We start from the raw sequence: 16,985 nt of genomic DNA, 5'->3' as shown, positions 1-16,985 counted from the left end.
AAAACTCCCCAACGTGAGACAAATGGGAAAAAAATGGACAGGTGTTGTAATCATTTCCTATTCTTAGGCCTCATTTACAATGTCTGTCCTACTTTTAGAAAAGCTATAGTTATCTGGAACTGCTTTTGGCGCTCAGATCACTTTTTCGAGCATGTAGAGCAAGCGCTTTAAAGCAAGTATGGCCATGATTAGCTGCGTTTAGACACATTAAAGTGGAGGTTCCATCAACAAAAACAATTTTGCTTTAAACTGTAGCTTACGACTAAAAAATAAAAAAAAAATAATTTTGCTCCTGGGAAATGTGTGTCATCATTTCCCAGGATGCAGTGCGCTGTCCAATTATCACTCCCCATCCAAGACTTCCAGGAAGTAAGTGCTTGTAGGCTTCACAATGCCCACAAGCAAAATGACAATGGTGTAGATATCGTTTTATAAACTATCTTTTTTGAATACCTATGCGGATCGGCGGCGGATTGTAAAATAGTAAGTGACCAGATTTATATTATAAAAATGCAGGATGAAAGGACATACATTTAAAAATGCTAATTGTGGTTGGAACTCCGCTTTAAGGGCCAGTTTACTCCAGACGTAGTTCTGTACAGTTTCTTGTGCATTTTTTCTTCACTAAAAATGCATGCACAGTGTTTTCTATGTATTCCAATGGCTCTAGTTGGCTCTAGTTCACACCATATGGTCAGTTTCCGGTGCAGAAACTGACCTGAAACTGACTGCATGGTGTGAACTAGAGCCATTGGAATACATGGAAAACGCTGTGCATGTATTTTGTGCAGAAAAAAAGCACACAGAACTGAACGGAACTGTGTCTGGTGTGAACTGGCCTTTAAAGTTTCGAACTGGATCCTGGACACACAGAATTCTAAACACAGCTAAGCTGAGCACACCAAAATGCAATAAACACAATGGCCCAGATTCAAGAAGCACTTGCACGGGAGCAAGTGTGATTTGCGCTGCGCAAGTACTGATTTGCTCCCAGGCAAATTTGCGGCTGATTCTGTAAACCAGCTAAGCCTGAAATTCTGCCTTTTTCCCGCGCACGCAGCCTCGCTGCTCCGGAGCAATTCTTGCGCAATTTTGCGCAGGGTGTAACTTGCGCAAACATGTTATTCCCTCAGCTAATATGCAAATTAGGTACTGCCGATGATTCTGAAACATGCGCGTGTGAGGCGCATCTTGCGCTGGAAGCGCGCAAGCTTTTTTCCCCGGGCAAATTTGCTCCTTCTAAAAGCAGGGGCAAGTTAGCAACAGATAGGCACATGTCAGCTGCAGGAGCGCGCAACTTCAGCAGCACCTAGACAGACGAGCTGAACAAGCAGAGCACCCACATTTTCGGGACCTCACATCTGTGCACCAACATGCCAGGGGCAGCTATGGTTCTTGATATTCTATTGACTGAGCCGACTCGTAGGAGGGCACGGGAGAGGATTTACAGAGGGCGCTACAACCTTTTTGATATGAGTGATAATGAGGTGTATCGCATGTTTCGCTTCAGCCCTGAAGTCATCCTTGAGTTGGTAACAATCCTGCAGGATGAAATTCAGCAAAGAACCTGCGCAAGTCTGCTCCTATTTATTTGCTCAGTGCAAGCAGCTGAGCAGGATTTGCCCTGAAAGTATGATAAGCGCAGTTTGACGCATGCGCAGACGGAAGCGCCATAACTGCGCATGCGCGCGCCTGGCGCAAACCTCTGCTGAGCCGAAAAATGCTCATTTACATAGGGGCACACCCACTTTCACTTGCGCGGCCTTGCGCCCTCAGCTTTGCCTTAAACAGGAGCAAATTAACTGAACAAACGATTCCTGAATCAGGTGGCAATTTGGCTAAATTGCCCCAGCGCAGAGAAATTCAGCTGAGCAGCTCATGTGTAAGTAATGGGCAAATCTACCTGAATCTGGGCCAATGAGGGTTATTTATGAAAGACAAATCCACTTTGCACTACAAGTGCAAACTACAAGTACAAAGTGCACTTGAAATTGTACTGAAAGTTCACTTGGAATTGCAGTCCCTGTAAATCTGAGGGGTAGATCTGAAATGAGGGGAAGCTCTGCTGATTTTAGAAATCATGTGCAAGCTAAAACGTTTTCCTTGCATGTCCCCCTCAGGTTTACAGCGACTGCACTTCCAAGTGCACTTTCAGAGCAATTTCAAGTGCACTTTGCACTTGTAGTTTGCATTTGTAGTGCAAAGTGGATTTGCCTTTAGTAAATAACCCCCTCTGTGTTTATGACACCATTTAAACCTCACTACCTTCACACTAGAAGTTTTCTCTAAATGCATATAAATGCTAGTTTGAATGAGGCATTATTTTATCCAAACTAAAGGAAAAAAAAATTTGTTACAGTTATTGTAGATAAAAACATAAAAGCAAATAGCAATCAGAGAATCTTGTTGGGTGCATTGTTTGTCTAGTGCTTCCAGTGATTTCCCTCCCAGTTAAAACTGTGATAAAACATGACGCAAGCTCCCTCTTCATCTCTCTCACAGAAGCATGTGTTTATCAGCAGAACTTTATTCTCCAGGCACCAAAGCTGTAAAAGTCTCACTTGAAGCCTTTTCTATAGTGCCAGCCTAGTGCTGTAAAGTAGTTCTCCCGCAATTTCCCTTTCATTATCCCGATATGAAATTGTGCCATTTGTAGAGCCGACATTTTCTGAAATATATAATTTGCCGCATGTAGAAATACTGATGTGCACTTAGTGGAGCACTCTTGATATAGCAAAAAAATGGCATTACAAATAATTGATACAAGCTTTTTCTGCTTGTTATATGCCTTTGCTGTTTTACAGTGCAATAGGTTGATATTGTAAAATATTTTCATACATTATAGGTATCAGAGAACATTTTTCCAAAAAATACATGTTTTCTTTCCACCTGTGCGCTATAGTGTTTGTGTGATTCAAGAAGACTGTAAGACTAGAAAAGTGGCGGTGTTACCCATAATACCCAAACTCGATTTTTCTGCCTCTATTTGGGCCTGGAAAGACTCATGGCAGAATCTTGCCAGACGTTTTCCAGCCTTCACTTTTTAATGAATTAGGTTCAGTCTGTTGCTGGATAAAAATCCACATGAATCCCTACCTGTATATCCAAACAAGAGAACTCGCTGCTCCAGGTGAGACAGGAAGCCTGATGATCTCACGGGTGCCTCCGCATACAACCAACAATAGAAGAAATGGCTGCACTCCGAGATCGATCAAAATTCCTTTTTTTAGAACATCCAGCTTTTCTGTTTGTAATGCCGCGTACACACCATCACTTTATGTGATTAAAAAAAATGACGTTTTTAAAAACGTCACTTTAATTGACTGTGTGTGGGGGAAAACGTCGTTTTATGTCTTGTAAAAAACGACCAAAAAAAATTGAAGCATGCTTCAATTTTATGTGTCGTTTTTCAAAAGTGCACTTTTTACTTCACAGACATTGACCGTGTGTAGCAAAAAACGTCGTTTTCTAAGACGTTTTTTCATCCACGCATGCCCAGAAGCTACTTATGAAGCAAGCTTCAATGGTAAAACGTGGTGGAACGTAACCTCACTTTGCAAGATCATTGTGAGAAAACGATGGTGTGTAGGCAACTTCGTCTTTGAAAATTGAAGTTTCAAAAACGTCATTTTTTACTTCACAGAAAGTGTCGTTTTTTTTCATCACATAAAGTGATGGTGTGTATGCGGCATAACACTTGGGATGTTCTGAATAAAGGAATTTTGATTGATCTCGAAGTGCAGCCATTTGTTCTATTGTTGATCCTTACCTGTACAATGGACATCTTGAATTTAGGACGCCGTCTAATGTAAAAATTAGTCTGGGTTTTTAAAGCTTAATGCCCTGTAGACACGATCCGAAAATCTGATGACAGATCGTCTACCTTTTTCCGCTTGCTAGTCGCATTTTGAAGCTGAATAGGTTACGAAAATTCTCGTACAACAGAATAAAAAATCAGAAGTGATGTAATGTGTTGTATTGTATTGTGTTTGTATTGTATTTTTGGGCAAAGACTGTACTGTTTTAATGAAAAGTCGCACAATTTGGTATTGTACGAGAAACATTTTCGCATTTGTACCTTTGGATAATATCAGATGAATTGTTGTCGGCTTTTGAAAATAGTTACTGAATTTACGAAAATCTAGATTCACAAAGAGTTACGCCAGCGTATCAGTAGATACGCCGTCGTAACTTGGAATCTAAGCCGTCGTATGTTTAAGTGTATTCTCAAACTGAGATACACTTAAACCTAGCTAAGATACGACGGCCTGCGCCGTCGTATCTTAGCTGTCTAGTTCCGCCGGCCGCTAGGGGCATGAACGCTGATTTACGCCTAGAATGCGTAAATCAGCGAGATACGCCGATTCACGAACGTACGCTTGCCCGTCGCAGTAAAGATACGCCGTTTACGTAAGGCGAATCCCGGCGTAAAGTTAGTCGAACAAATAGCTGGCCTAGTCAATGTTAAGTATGGCCGTCGTTCCCGCGTCGAAATTTGAAAAATTTACGTTGTTTACGTAAGTCGTCCGTGAATGGGGCTGGACGTAATTTACGTTCACGTCAAAACCAATACGTCCTTGCGGCGTACTTTGGAGCAATGCACACTGGGATATGTCCACGGACAGCGCATGCGCCGTTCGTAAAAAACGTCAATCACGTCGCGTCACGAGTAATTTACATAAAACACGCCCCCCTCATCCTCATTTGAATTAGGCGCGCTTACGCCGGCCCATTGACGTTTTGTTTTGAATAGAATAGGGAAATATTAAAACCCCTGGCAGTTATTTTATGCAGTCTGTGTTCCATTGTAGGAATTTCCCTTAAAGTGGTTGTAAACCCTTACATATACCCAGTAAAGTGACTGGCCTCAAGTGAATAACATCAAACAAAACCCTCCTACATAGGTTTTACCTGTTTATCCGCAGTCTTCTATTCTCTACATCTGTTCAAAGTCCAGAATTTATAAAGCTTGTCTGAGCTGTCAGAAAACAGCACATAGGAACAGGAGCTGAGGCTGTCAATCTGCTGGAGATCCCTCCCTGTGAACATTTTTCCTTGGTGTCAGCAAAACTTGTCAGAAGTGACTCATGCAGATAGCAGAGGAATGAAGCAGCAGACAGAAATGACACATAGGGGGTTATTTACGAAAGGCAAATCCACTTTGAATTACATGTGCAAACTACAAGTGCAAAGTGGATTTGCCTTTAGTAAATAACCCTCTTTATTTCCAAAGGCTAAAGCTGGCCATATACTAAGTGAATTTCATATGGTTCCCAATAAACCAGCCAAAATTCACTTCATGGGAAGCCCTGTCACCACCCTCCCACCCAACATCCTTCGATTGAAAAATTGGATGAGCCAGGCCAAAAACTGGCACACTGTTTAGGCTTTCTGCCAGCCGCTGGTGCCAGCCGTCAGGAAACAATACATGACACTGCAGATTCATCCATCTGTGCAAAGTAAGAAGGTTTATTCTAGCTGGTCTGGTGATCTCCCATACAGTTTTTAGGGTATTGGATGTTTTCATTTGGACAGTCCGTGTGCAGTGAGGTCTGCAAGTTCAGGAAAATTAAATGCCTAATACTATGCTTCTGCAGTTGGATTTAAGCAATGATTTTGCCTGTGACTGAATGCAAATTGAAAATAACATCAATAAACAGAACCTCTACATGATAAATTGAGGTCATTTAAGGCCTATGTTGTGTATTGATTTCTCTACTGCGATGTGTCATATTTTTGTGAATTAAGCACAGCTGCATTATTACGTTACACCACTATTATCTTTGCATTTGCTCTAATGGCTGCTGAGGGAATCATAGTGAATATTATCTCCTCAGTTTTGTGAGCCCCTGCTTGCATTCTATTCTAGCTTTACTCGATGTTACATTTCATATTAAAGTATAACTAAAGGCAAACCATTTTTTTAGATTTGGATAGAATGGCAAAGGGTTAGAACCACTGCTGTCTGTGTCTTTGTTAGGGAAGCTCACACTTTCTAATTGTTCTGACCAATGTCACCAAGGAAAGAAAGGACAGATCCAAAATGTTTAATTATCTCTCGCATTGGAAAGATCCCCTCTCACTTTCTGTTGAGTCTACAGGAAAGGAAGTGAAAGGAAATCTCTGTAATGAGACACAGATGGCTAAAAATAAATAAATAAATTGAACGCAGTTTTAAACCTCCCCTGATCTATTCAAAATGAAAAAAAAAAGATGTGGCTTTATATTGCAAGTAAAGTAATATTAAAGGCTACTATTTTTTAAGAAATATATAATGCTCATATAAAGACTTGCTTCTTCTTTAAAGTTTTCCTTACCCATGTTTTAACATAAAGGGGAGTTCCGGGCTTTTAGTGTTTATTAAAAGTCAGCAGCTACAAAAAGTGTAGCTGCTGACTTTTAATAAACAGACACTTACTTGCTCCAAGGTCCAGCGACACGCCACCCGGAGCTCCACTTCTCTCCCCCCCTCTCCGGCCGGTGCCCTCATTCATAGTGTGGGCACCCGGCCATGTCAGCTTTCGGCTTCATGGCAGGGAACTCACTGCGCATGCGCGAGTCACGCTGCGCTCTATTAATGGACAGGCGATCTCCTGGGACCTGTCACGTGTCCCTGGAGATCGGCTAAAGGGAGTGGCCGCCTAAAGCGAGACGAGAAGTCGCCGAGGTGGTGCCTGGGCGAAATTAGGAAGTGGGACAGGAAGTCCCACTCCTACGAAGCCCCCACTCCCCCCCCAAAAAAAATTACATGCCAAATGTGGCATGTAAGGGGGTAAGGAGTGCTTAAAGCGGAAGTTCCACTTTTGGGTGGAACTCCGCTTTAAAGTGGAAGTAAAGGCAAAAATATAACTAACTCTAACTACACCTGTCCACATTCTCAGCCTAATATATCTAGCCCTCCTGTAAAGAAAAGATTGCTATAATTACCCTTCTTTTTTTTTTTAAGTGTATTTTGTGCGTGTACTTGAGAGAGGAGCTGGACTGCAGGAGTTGGGAGCAGGCAGGCCTCCCCCAGAGGCAATCTGCCACCTTTCTCCATGCCCCGGGTGGCAATGGTGGGTGTATGAGGGGGTCCTCCCACACAGCCCGCCCTACCTGCTCCGCTTTGAAGCCCAACGGGGCAGAGGGACTCCCTAAAAGGGAGTGAGAGGATCTAGCCCGCTCAACCAGCCCCGTTAGTCCTTTGCCTCTCTTTTTAGAGACCGCGTGGTCAAAGTGCGTGCATGTTAACCAATTTCGAGTGCGTGCAAGTGTGGTGGTTTTTGTGGGAGGGGGGTGGGCGTACTAAGCGCAGGCTTACCTCGCATAGCACACCCACCGGGAGCCGGGCTGAGACCACCAAACTCAATTCACATGTAGCTGAGACCAGGATCTGAACCCATCCGAATGGCTTGTCAGCGCAGTGCCAATCGAGTTAAGCCACCACAGCTCCATAATTACCCTTTTTAAGCTGTTCAGGTTTTCTAGGAGAAAGCCGACAACGGCTGGGAAGTGAAGTCACCCATAGACTTACTATAGGGCTTCTGTTGTCGGCTGCCTCTCCTACACACTCATGCTGCCGCTGGGACTGGACTGGAGCGACTGCAAATGTGGGTGGGAGTAGGTGTAAAGTTAATTAGGTTTTGCCTTTACTACCACTTTAAGTGCTAACCTAGGTTTACATTTTAGGGTGGTTCTGTTATTTTATAGGGTCCTGCAGCCACCCTTTCAAATGAACTTCTTCCGAGATCAGTTTACAAAGGAATGCCTACACACACAATCAATAAAAAGACACAACTATGCATTTGTACTGGTGCATGGCTGGGTCCTGCTGAGTGAGATATAGCAGTAATGAAATATGTGTGCTGTCTGCAACAGGACGTTTTTGGGAAGTGGCATGCTGTAAACAGTAGCATAGGGTATTAAAGTGATTGTAAAACAAAACCATGTAAAATGATAGGCAAAACATTTGTGTATAGATATAAAGAACATTATAAATATATTGTTTCCCTTTTTTTATAAATGATCACATTTCCTCTCTTCTTAGCTGCGTAAGAGATGGGGAAGGAGAAACAACAGTGCACTGAGCTTCCCAGTAAATGGCTGTGTGGGAAAGAGTGTCAGGACAAGTCTGATCATTGGAGGAGAGCAGGCTGAGTTCCCAGCACAGCAAGAGAACTGACCACAGTGCACAGTGGTCACTCTTACTTATGGTCAGTTTTTAATAGGAAAGCAGAGGGACTGGCAGGATTACCAGGGATTTCAAACAAAGGAAGAAAAACAAAGAGTCCAGGATACTTTTTCATACAAGTACATGGTACAGCAGGTACATATCAGGAATATGAAATTTTGGGTTTACATACTCTTTAGGCATAGAAGAAAGTAAGGGCCCTTTCACACAGGACGGATCCGTGTGCGGGCTCCACTTTGCTCAGCGGGGATCGCTCCGTCGATCCCCGTTGAGCAGGCAGATGACAGGTCACACTGTGCCGGGACCGACCTGTCAGAGCGCCACTCACACTGGGGGATCGGATGATGACGGACCGTAGAGTCCATTGTCACCCCATCCGATCCGCCAGTAGGAAGGAAAAGTAGGGTTTTCCTCTGTCACACTTTGGCGTATCGGAGCAGGTCGGATGTTCAGCAGGCATGTCACCGCTCCATAGAGGAGCACGGAGCGCCCGTTCAGATCCGCCTAAAAAACTGGGTCCGCTCGTGTGAAAGGGCCCTAAGTGTTTATGTACTCAAGCTATTAATTACTGATAAGTTACTGGTAAAAATGTATACATTTTGCCCTTCTCTAATGATGAATCACAATTAGACATACATGGAGGTTGCTATCATTGAGCTCTTCTAAAATGTTTATTGCATGTTAGTCATTTTGACAGTCTTACTTTAATAATTTAAGCTGAAGTACCAAAACAAGCATATGGGGAAGGCCGGCAATACACGGGTTGAATCTCGGCCGGTTCAACAGGAACCGGCCCAGATTTGTACCATTAATGGGCAGGCTGCATGTACCAAGTAGGTTAATCGATCAATTTGGGTACAACCAGCCTGCTGGATTTGCTTCCGATTATCACAAGCAGCTGCTATAGCTGCTAGCAATAATCACTGTCTTCTCATGGCAGGGGCAGCTTCCCCCGCACGCCCCCACAAGGGGAAGACAATTGCTCAGCAGGGGGGATACCCTTTATCCACACTGTCTGTGTTGATGGGGGAATCGTGCATTTTTCTTTCCTGCAATCCGGGCTAAAGCCTCGTACACACGACCGAGGAACTCGACGGGCGAAACACATCGTTTTCCTCGTCGAGTTCCTTGTTAGGCTGTCGAGGAACTCGACAAGGCAAGTTTCTCCATTCCCGTTGAGGAAAAAGAAGACATGCTCTCTTTTTGGCTCGACGGGATCCTCGACAGTTTCCTCGTCGAAAAATGTACACACGACCGGTTTCCTCGGCCAAAAAAAAAATCCCAGCAAGTTTCTTGCTGTTTTTTGCCGAGAAACTCGGTCGTATGTACGAGGCCTGAGCGTTTGTTAATCTTTCCTGACCTTCATACTTATTCTGGGTCAATACCTCAAACAGTATTTGGCCCCTTTCACACATACGGACCGTTCGTCCGTTTTTCATTCATCCATTGACGGATAAAAAACGGACATCAATGCAATCCTATAGAAAAACGGATGACAATGGATGATCATCCATTTGCATCTGTTTTCATCCTAAAACCTTAAAAATAAAGTACTATATTTACCTTCATAATCTCCTGCAGTCTTAATTCCCCTCTGCAGTGGCCATTCATATGACTAAAGTGGGTTTCCCATTGGATCCTGTTTCTTTGTATCATGTGTAATTATGTGTGTACAAGGAAGGGGGCCTGTTAGATATGTAGGCTCTTGTCCCTTCTTATAAGTGCTGTACAGGGTACATCTATTTCAGTACAAGTCTATCAGAGAATTCAGATCTACTGAAATCAATACACTGTCAATTAGGACTAGGCTGATGGGTGGACAAAATGGATGCATGCCTTGGGAGTATCAGGGAGAGAAGGCACATCTGGGGTCAGATCTTTGTTCTCCTTCACATTTCTGTAGTTGTCTCATTATGGGGTTATGTGGGAATGGTTGTATTCAGATGTCTACCTTCTACCTAGAAGCTAGCGCTGAAGATGAGAAGCAGAGTGTGGGGGTTTTAGACACAAGTCATTACGACTCTAATATGTCATCCTTTCCCTTCACAATAAGTTGATCTTTCAGTGTACCAAAAATAATAAACACATGGAGCCCTCTTTCCTCTCTTTGGCTTCTGATCGCCTGCCAAGGCTTGTTTATATAGTGCTTGTGGATCAGGGAAAGATGTCATTGATGACTGGTGTGATGTCAGATATTGGTTGACGAGCAATTTGCAGAATTAGTACTTGGCTTTCAAGTTTCTGTTACATCCTTCCACCAGAGATTTCTTAAAGCACGAAAATACAACAGGAGCACCAAGCCAAAGGTAAAGAGTCCAAGATACTTTAATAGTTCTGGAGTTCTCTGTTAATACTGGTAAAACGTCACGGTTTTGAACGTGTATTATACATTGAATACACAGGTTTATTGAGCCCATGTAAGTTTGCGTAATCCTTACATCCTGATGGAAAAAAGGGGAGCATGTGAACCCTGAAATTATTTGGCGGTGTTTTTATATATATATATATATATATATATATATATATATATATATATATATATATATATATATATAAAGAATTCTTTAAGCATTTTGGATGCTTTACGTTTGGATTGGTGGTCCTGTTGTATTTTCATGCTTTGAGTTGCTTCCTTAGTACCCAGCGGAGGTGATCCCTGTTGTATGTGAGCTGGAACGAGTGAGCTCACTAAATTTGAATTTTTTTCTTCACCCCTAATAAATAATTACTTGAGGTCACAGTGCTGCTTTGGTAATTTTTTTCTCCACAGAGATTTCTATCCAGTCCAGAGCTGTTCACAAATGAAAGGTACAAGTTGAGGAGAGGGGCAGTACAAAAAGGAACACTTGATAAGGCAGAGAGGAGCAGTACAGGAGAAAACGAGGAAAATGTCAGTAAAGGAGGAAAGGAAACACAGGAGGAGGAGAATAGGGACAGTACAGTACATGGGGGGGGGGTCAGTACAGGAGATAGAGAGGAGGGACAATATGGGGCGATATGCTAGAGGAGAAGGATGAAAATGGCAGCACAGGAGGGAACACAGAAGGTGGCGAAGATGTGAGATACAGAAGGGGGGGGGGGGTGGTGGTATGCTAGAGAGCTAGAGAAGGAGGAAAATGGCAATACAGGAGGATACTCTGGAAGAAGAGAGACAAAAGGGAAAATAGAGAAGCAGGAAAATAGCAGTACAGGAGGGAACACTGGTGGAGAAGAGGGATCGTACAGGAAGGAAAACCGGAAAAAATGGAAAGGGGTGGTGCAGAAGGAAGCATTGGAGGAGATGGGCAGTACGGGGGAAGGGGGGTATACTAGAGGAGTAGAATAGGGACAGTAAGGGAGGAACACTAGTGGAGAAGAAGAAGGGCAGTGGAGGAGGAGAAGGGAGGGGAGAAGGATAGGGGCAGTACGGGAGGGAACACTAGAGGTGGAGTAGATCTACAGTTTCAGCAGGACAGAGAGGAGGAGGTAACACTGGAGGAGGAGAGGAACACTACAGGAGGGAACACTTGAGGAGGAGTAGGATAGTAGAGAGTTAACACTGGTGGATGAGTAAAGAGGCGGGGACAACGAAAGATAAGAAATTGAGAGGCAAAGGGGTCAATGGATGACACAACAGCAGCATTACAGCAGCAGTACTATAGCAGTACTATAGAGTGGAGACATGACATTCAAATATACATTCAAGAAACTGGCAAAAACAGAGTAGAGAGGTATAATTTGGCATCCTCACTTTGAGTTTTGAAGGGTTTTGTCTTATCCTGTTCAGCAGTTGATGAAAGCAACCTAACTGTCATGAAGATAGCCAGTAGAAAGAAAACCTGTACAGTGTTGTACACTAGAGAAGGAGGAAATTGGAAGTACAGGAGGGAACACTGGAGGAGTAGGATAGGGACAATATATGGAGTACGGGAAAGGGAAGGACAGGTGGGACTTTAAATGAATCATGCAGCCAAGGAGAGAGCTTTTTCTCTCGTGTTTTTTTTCCTTGAGCTGACTTTTGTGCTCTCCTATTACCATCCAGACTACTATTGTACCATTATTGGGACCATTGGAGTCCACCAATGAATCCCAATTCTACATTTTTCTCTTTAAGATGGAGTTACACATCAGTGAGTCTGTTTTTTACTTTTATTTACAATATGAACCTTATGTCGCTAAGCCATGTCAACTATATGTTATTATTATGCCTACAATGTATTATATGTACTGTACTATTGTGCTAGCATGCTACGTGTGTGGCTCTTGGTGGCAATGAGCCCACACGATATCATGTTATGTTATTACTATGTTATATACAGTATGTGCAATAAATTTAGTATTTTACATATTTTCTATTCACTGTGCTATTATGCTACTTATATGGTTCTTGTTTACTATGTACTACCTACTAGACACACTTTGACGTGCTCTCTCCTTAGCTGCATGATTCATTTAAAGTCCCATCTGTCCTTCCCTTTCCCAATTCAACAGGGATGGAGGCTATAATCTATTTATGTATATAGCCTCATACAAAGTCCCATTTAGTTCAGCCTAGGCTCCAGCAACTATCAATATATGGAGTACAACACAACATTCAAATACACATTCCATAAACTGGCAAAAACAAGTTAGAGAGGCATACTTTGGTGTTTTCACTTTGAGTTCTATACAAAGTTTTGTATTACTCTGTTGAGCATTTGATGATAGCAGTCTAAGGCCTCGTACAATCGACTGAATTTCTCCGCAAAAACCAGCAAGAAACTTGCTGTTTTTTTTTTTTTTGCAGAGGAAACCGGTCGTGTGTACACTTTTCGACGGGGAAACTGTTGAGCCAAAAAGAGAGCATGTCTTTTTTTTCCTCAACGGGAGTGGGGAAATTTGGCTCCCCGAGATCCTCGACAGCCTAACAAGGAATTCGACGAGCAAAACGATGTGTTTCGCCCGTCGAGTTTCTCGGTCGTTTGTACAAGGCTTAACTGGCATGGAGATAGCCAGTAGAAAGAAAATCTGTATAGGCCTATATGGTAATATAAATGGATCCGCGCAAGTATATTTAGAAACACCAATGCCAGCAAAAGTATGGGGTATTTTAGGTGTGTATGATTCAAGGGGATCAATGGACAGCTGCCTCTACTGATTGCTTCCACCTTAGTGGAGCAAGAAAATAATTGGAAAAAGAGAGAGCAGAGTTGGCGCTAGTCCCTTGATGCCCTATGGAGTCAAAAGCCGCTTTAAGGCGCAATGAAAAGTAGTCAGTGAAATAGGCAACAATATACAAACAAAACGTGAAATCCAAATCAAAATGACTTTCATGCAGTTGCCTGAAAAAGAATGACTTTCCCTTTAAGTATGCCTGTTCATGTAGCTTGTGTTCATTGTAATAGCAAAGTCTGTCCTTTGCTGTGGCTGCTGCTGCTGTATTTCTAGGTTGGAATGTCCATCTTCAAATCAGATTATTACATCGAAAAATCATCTGTAATCTTTTATCTAATTAGACAATGTCGTTTGCCTTTTCAGGATTCCAGATTCAATGCGGAAGTCGACCAAATTACTGGGTACAAAACACAAAGTATTCTTTGTATGCCAATAAAGAACCACAGAGAAGAGGTAAGCTGTGCAATTTTCCCCTAAATATTCCCACTTCCTGAGTTGAAAGGTTAACAAGGACAGTGTTTTTGTAACAAAATATAAAGACTGCCTTTCAGCTACAAGAAGACTGTAGAGTTTAGTGAACTTTAGTTTAAACCTTGCATTTCCAGAAATGTATGTTGTTTTTCAATACTTTCTTTTTTTAACAATAAGAAGAAATCAACACAAAGGCCACTTTCACACTGGGGTGTGGGCGGTAAAGCGCCGCTATTTTGAGCGGCGCTTTTTACTTTCAATTTCGCGGAGCTTTTCGGCCGCTAGCGGGGCGGTTTTACCCCTGCTAGCGGCCGAGAAAGGGTTAAAAACCACCGCAAAGCGCCTCTACAGAGGCGCTTTGCCGGTGGTATAGCTGCGGTGCCCCATTGATTTCAATGGACAGGAGTGGTGGAGGAGCGGTATACACCCCGCTCCTTCACCGCTCCAAAGATGCTGCTGGCAGGACTTTTTTTACCGTCCTGCTAGCGCACCACTCCAGTGTGAAAGCCCTCCGGACTTTCACATTGGAGAAGACAGCAGCGCCTCTTTTAGGTCGCTTTGCAGGCGCTGTTTTTAGCATTATAGCACCTGCAAAGCGACCCAATGTGAAATGGGTCAAACCCTTTGAACTGAGCCTACAACTGTACCAAAGGTGCAGCTCTCCCTTAGTCTATGGGGTTTCATAGTGCCTTAGCTGTCATTCCTATTGCTCTGAGGCCTATAATTTGAAGGTCTCCTCTTATTATCGCTGTTTGTAGCTGGAGCAGTAGGCAGCCTCCCAGTTCACAGGAAAATTTGTGGAAGCTAATGTTGCAACATGGGGACAATGGCAGTGTGATGATATCACATTATGCAGTTGTGTTCTTTTTTGGCATGGACAAGGCAAGATATACTCCAGAGGTTCTTAATGCCATTCTTGTTTAATATTGAATTGGTTTGCTGACATATGGAATTTTTTGAATATGTAATAAAATGCACAAAAATGGCCTTTTCCCGTGTTGCAGGGCAACGCTCAATGATAATGTACAATGTGAAATAAACTATAGGGACCACTCAGATTATTTACTGCTCTCACTGCAGTAAACTGAAATGTGATTGGTTACTATAAATTTCTGCCGGCTGGTATGCTTTGGCAATTTTCACATTACACAAATTATAAAAAAATATATAAGCAGAGGACACTCTCAGTAAAAACTGCATGCCAAAACAATTAGTACATCAAAAGAATTAGCAAATTCTATGCAAATCTTGACTTTTCCTGTTTTGATGAATCTTGACTTCACATTACTGCCTAATAACCATCTCTATTAGTACAGGAGACCCCTCATCATTACAGTAACAATAGGAAGGCTTGGGAGGTAGGAGGAGTTCTGGACAAGCTTTACTTCTATAGGATAATTGCATATACTGTATCTTTAGCTGTCTATAATATTGATAGAATAATCAGAAATCCAGTACTTCAACATCAAATCAGCAATATAAATCACACATATACTGCAATTACTTGTACTCTATGACGTAAGGTGCTAAGAGATATATAATTGTGTCTTAAAACCATGGATAACCGGAGATTACTGCAGCTGATCTCGAACACTTAAACCACTGTTCTCACACACACCTCATGCATACAGCACCAGAATTAAGATGAGTTATAACTTTGACAACATTTCCTACATGGCAAAGGCTAGATAAATATATAAATATAAATATATCAATTTTATGGTTCCAAGATTATAAATCTTGTGGATTGTATAGATTTCATAAACTAAATTATATAAACATGGATGGTACCTTGCATAAGGTCCAAGGGGTATAGCTGATGTGCTAGTGTTAGTAAAGAGGGCAAGAAAATATATTTTATCATAACAATTTAACAAGCCATCTCATTTAGGTGATTCTAGGAGTCACCTAACATAATGCAAAGGATCTGGTGAATTAATACATTTATTTATAAACAACAATAATAACTCTTAAAAAAATGTAATGATCAGTTGCCATACATGTGGAGGGTATGTGCCTATACAGTCTATTCTAGGGTTGAAATGTGAAATAAAAGTCTTCGTAGTAATAGTATACCTAATAGGTGTTGATACACTCAAAATAAAAAAGTTATCCATTTTCCATGATTTGTTTTGTTGTTTTTTATTTAAAGCGATTGTAAAGTCTGTTTTTTTTTTAACTAACAAACGTGTTATACTTACATGCTCTGTGCAGTTGGTTTTGCATAGAACAGTCTGGATCCTCCTCTTCTAGGGTCCCTCTTTGCTGCTCCTGGCAGCTTGCCCTGAGGGCCCCCGAGCTGAGTCACAGCTCCGTGTGTCCATTCAGCTCTCTCTTCTGATAACTGACTTTGATTGACAGCCACGGGAGCCAATGGCGCCAGTGCTGTGTTTAGGCCAATCAAGAGGAGAGCCCAGGATGGCTAAGACACTTGTGGACATTGCTGGGGAGGCTCAGGTAAGTATTAGGGGGTGCTGGGGAGGCATCTAAGCATTAGGATAAAAAAAACCTTCTGCCTTTACAACTCATTTAAATTCATTTTCCACATTCTTCACATTTGTTTAACCACTTCAAAATCGCACGCCGTCATATGACGTCCCGGGCGGACGTCATATGACGTCCTGTACTTTGTGCGGTGACATCTGAATGATGCCTGTACCTAGAGGCATCATTTAGATATGATTTTGTTCCGGCGGCGATTCTGCGCACAATAAGAATGATCATAGCGGCGGTTCCGCCGCTTGATCGTTCTTATAGGCGGCGGGAGGGGACATCCCCCCTCCCGCCGCCCATCCCCTCTCCCGCCGCCATCCGGTGGTTCTCCGGGCTCTCCCGTGCCATCGGGGGCTTGGAGACATGATCGCTGTGCGCCGGATGGGAGGCATGGAGATGACTGGTGACCAGATGGTCACCAGTCTTCTCTATGACTGTCGGAGGCCCAGGCGCGATGTGATGACGTCACGCCCGGGTACCCATAAGTAAACAAACCGCAATTGCGGCTAGTAAGAATGAGATCTGTGAATTTTTTTTCACAATCTCATTCCTTTCCAGCCTGGAGGAGAGATGTGGGGTCTTATTGACCCCACATCTCTCCTTAAAGAGGACCTGTCATACACTGTTTACATCCCTTGTAATAGGAATAAAAGCGATCGAAAAAAATAAATTAAAAAAAAGTGTAAAAAATAAATAAATAAGTAAAATAAATAAATAA

The 16,985-nt window shown here is 42.6% G+C and overlaps 1 protein-coding gene across 3 annotated transcripts in view; it reads left to right on the top strand.

Annotated features, from left to right (window-relative positions):
- PDE5A (phosphodiesterase 5A) overlaps nucleotides 1–16,985 on the top strand; it is a 202,082-nt gene that overhangs the window by 46,699 nt on the left and 138,398 nt on the right. For all 3 annotated transcript variants that reach the window (XM_040330226.1, XM_040330209.1, XM_040330218.1), the window contains exon 3: nucleotides 13,667–13,756. In XM_040330226.1, the coding sequence (XP_040186160.1) occupies nucleotides 13,667–13,756 (90 nt within the window). The remainder of the gene's footprint in view (nucleotides 1–13,666; nucleotides 13,757–16,985) is intronic.

This window comes from Rana temporaria, chromosome 1 (genome assembly GCF_905171775.1).
Source record: "Rana temporaria chromosome 1, aRanTem1.1, whole genome shotgun sequence".
Taxonomy (NCBI): Eukaryota; Metazoa; Chordata; class Amphibia; order Anura; family Ranidae; genus Rana; species Rana temporaria.
This window is presented reverse-complemented; position numbering and strand designations above follow the sequence as displayed.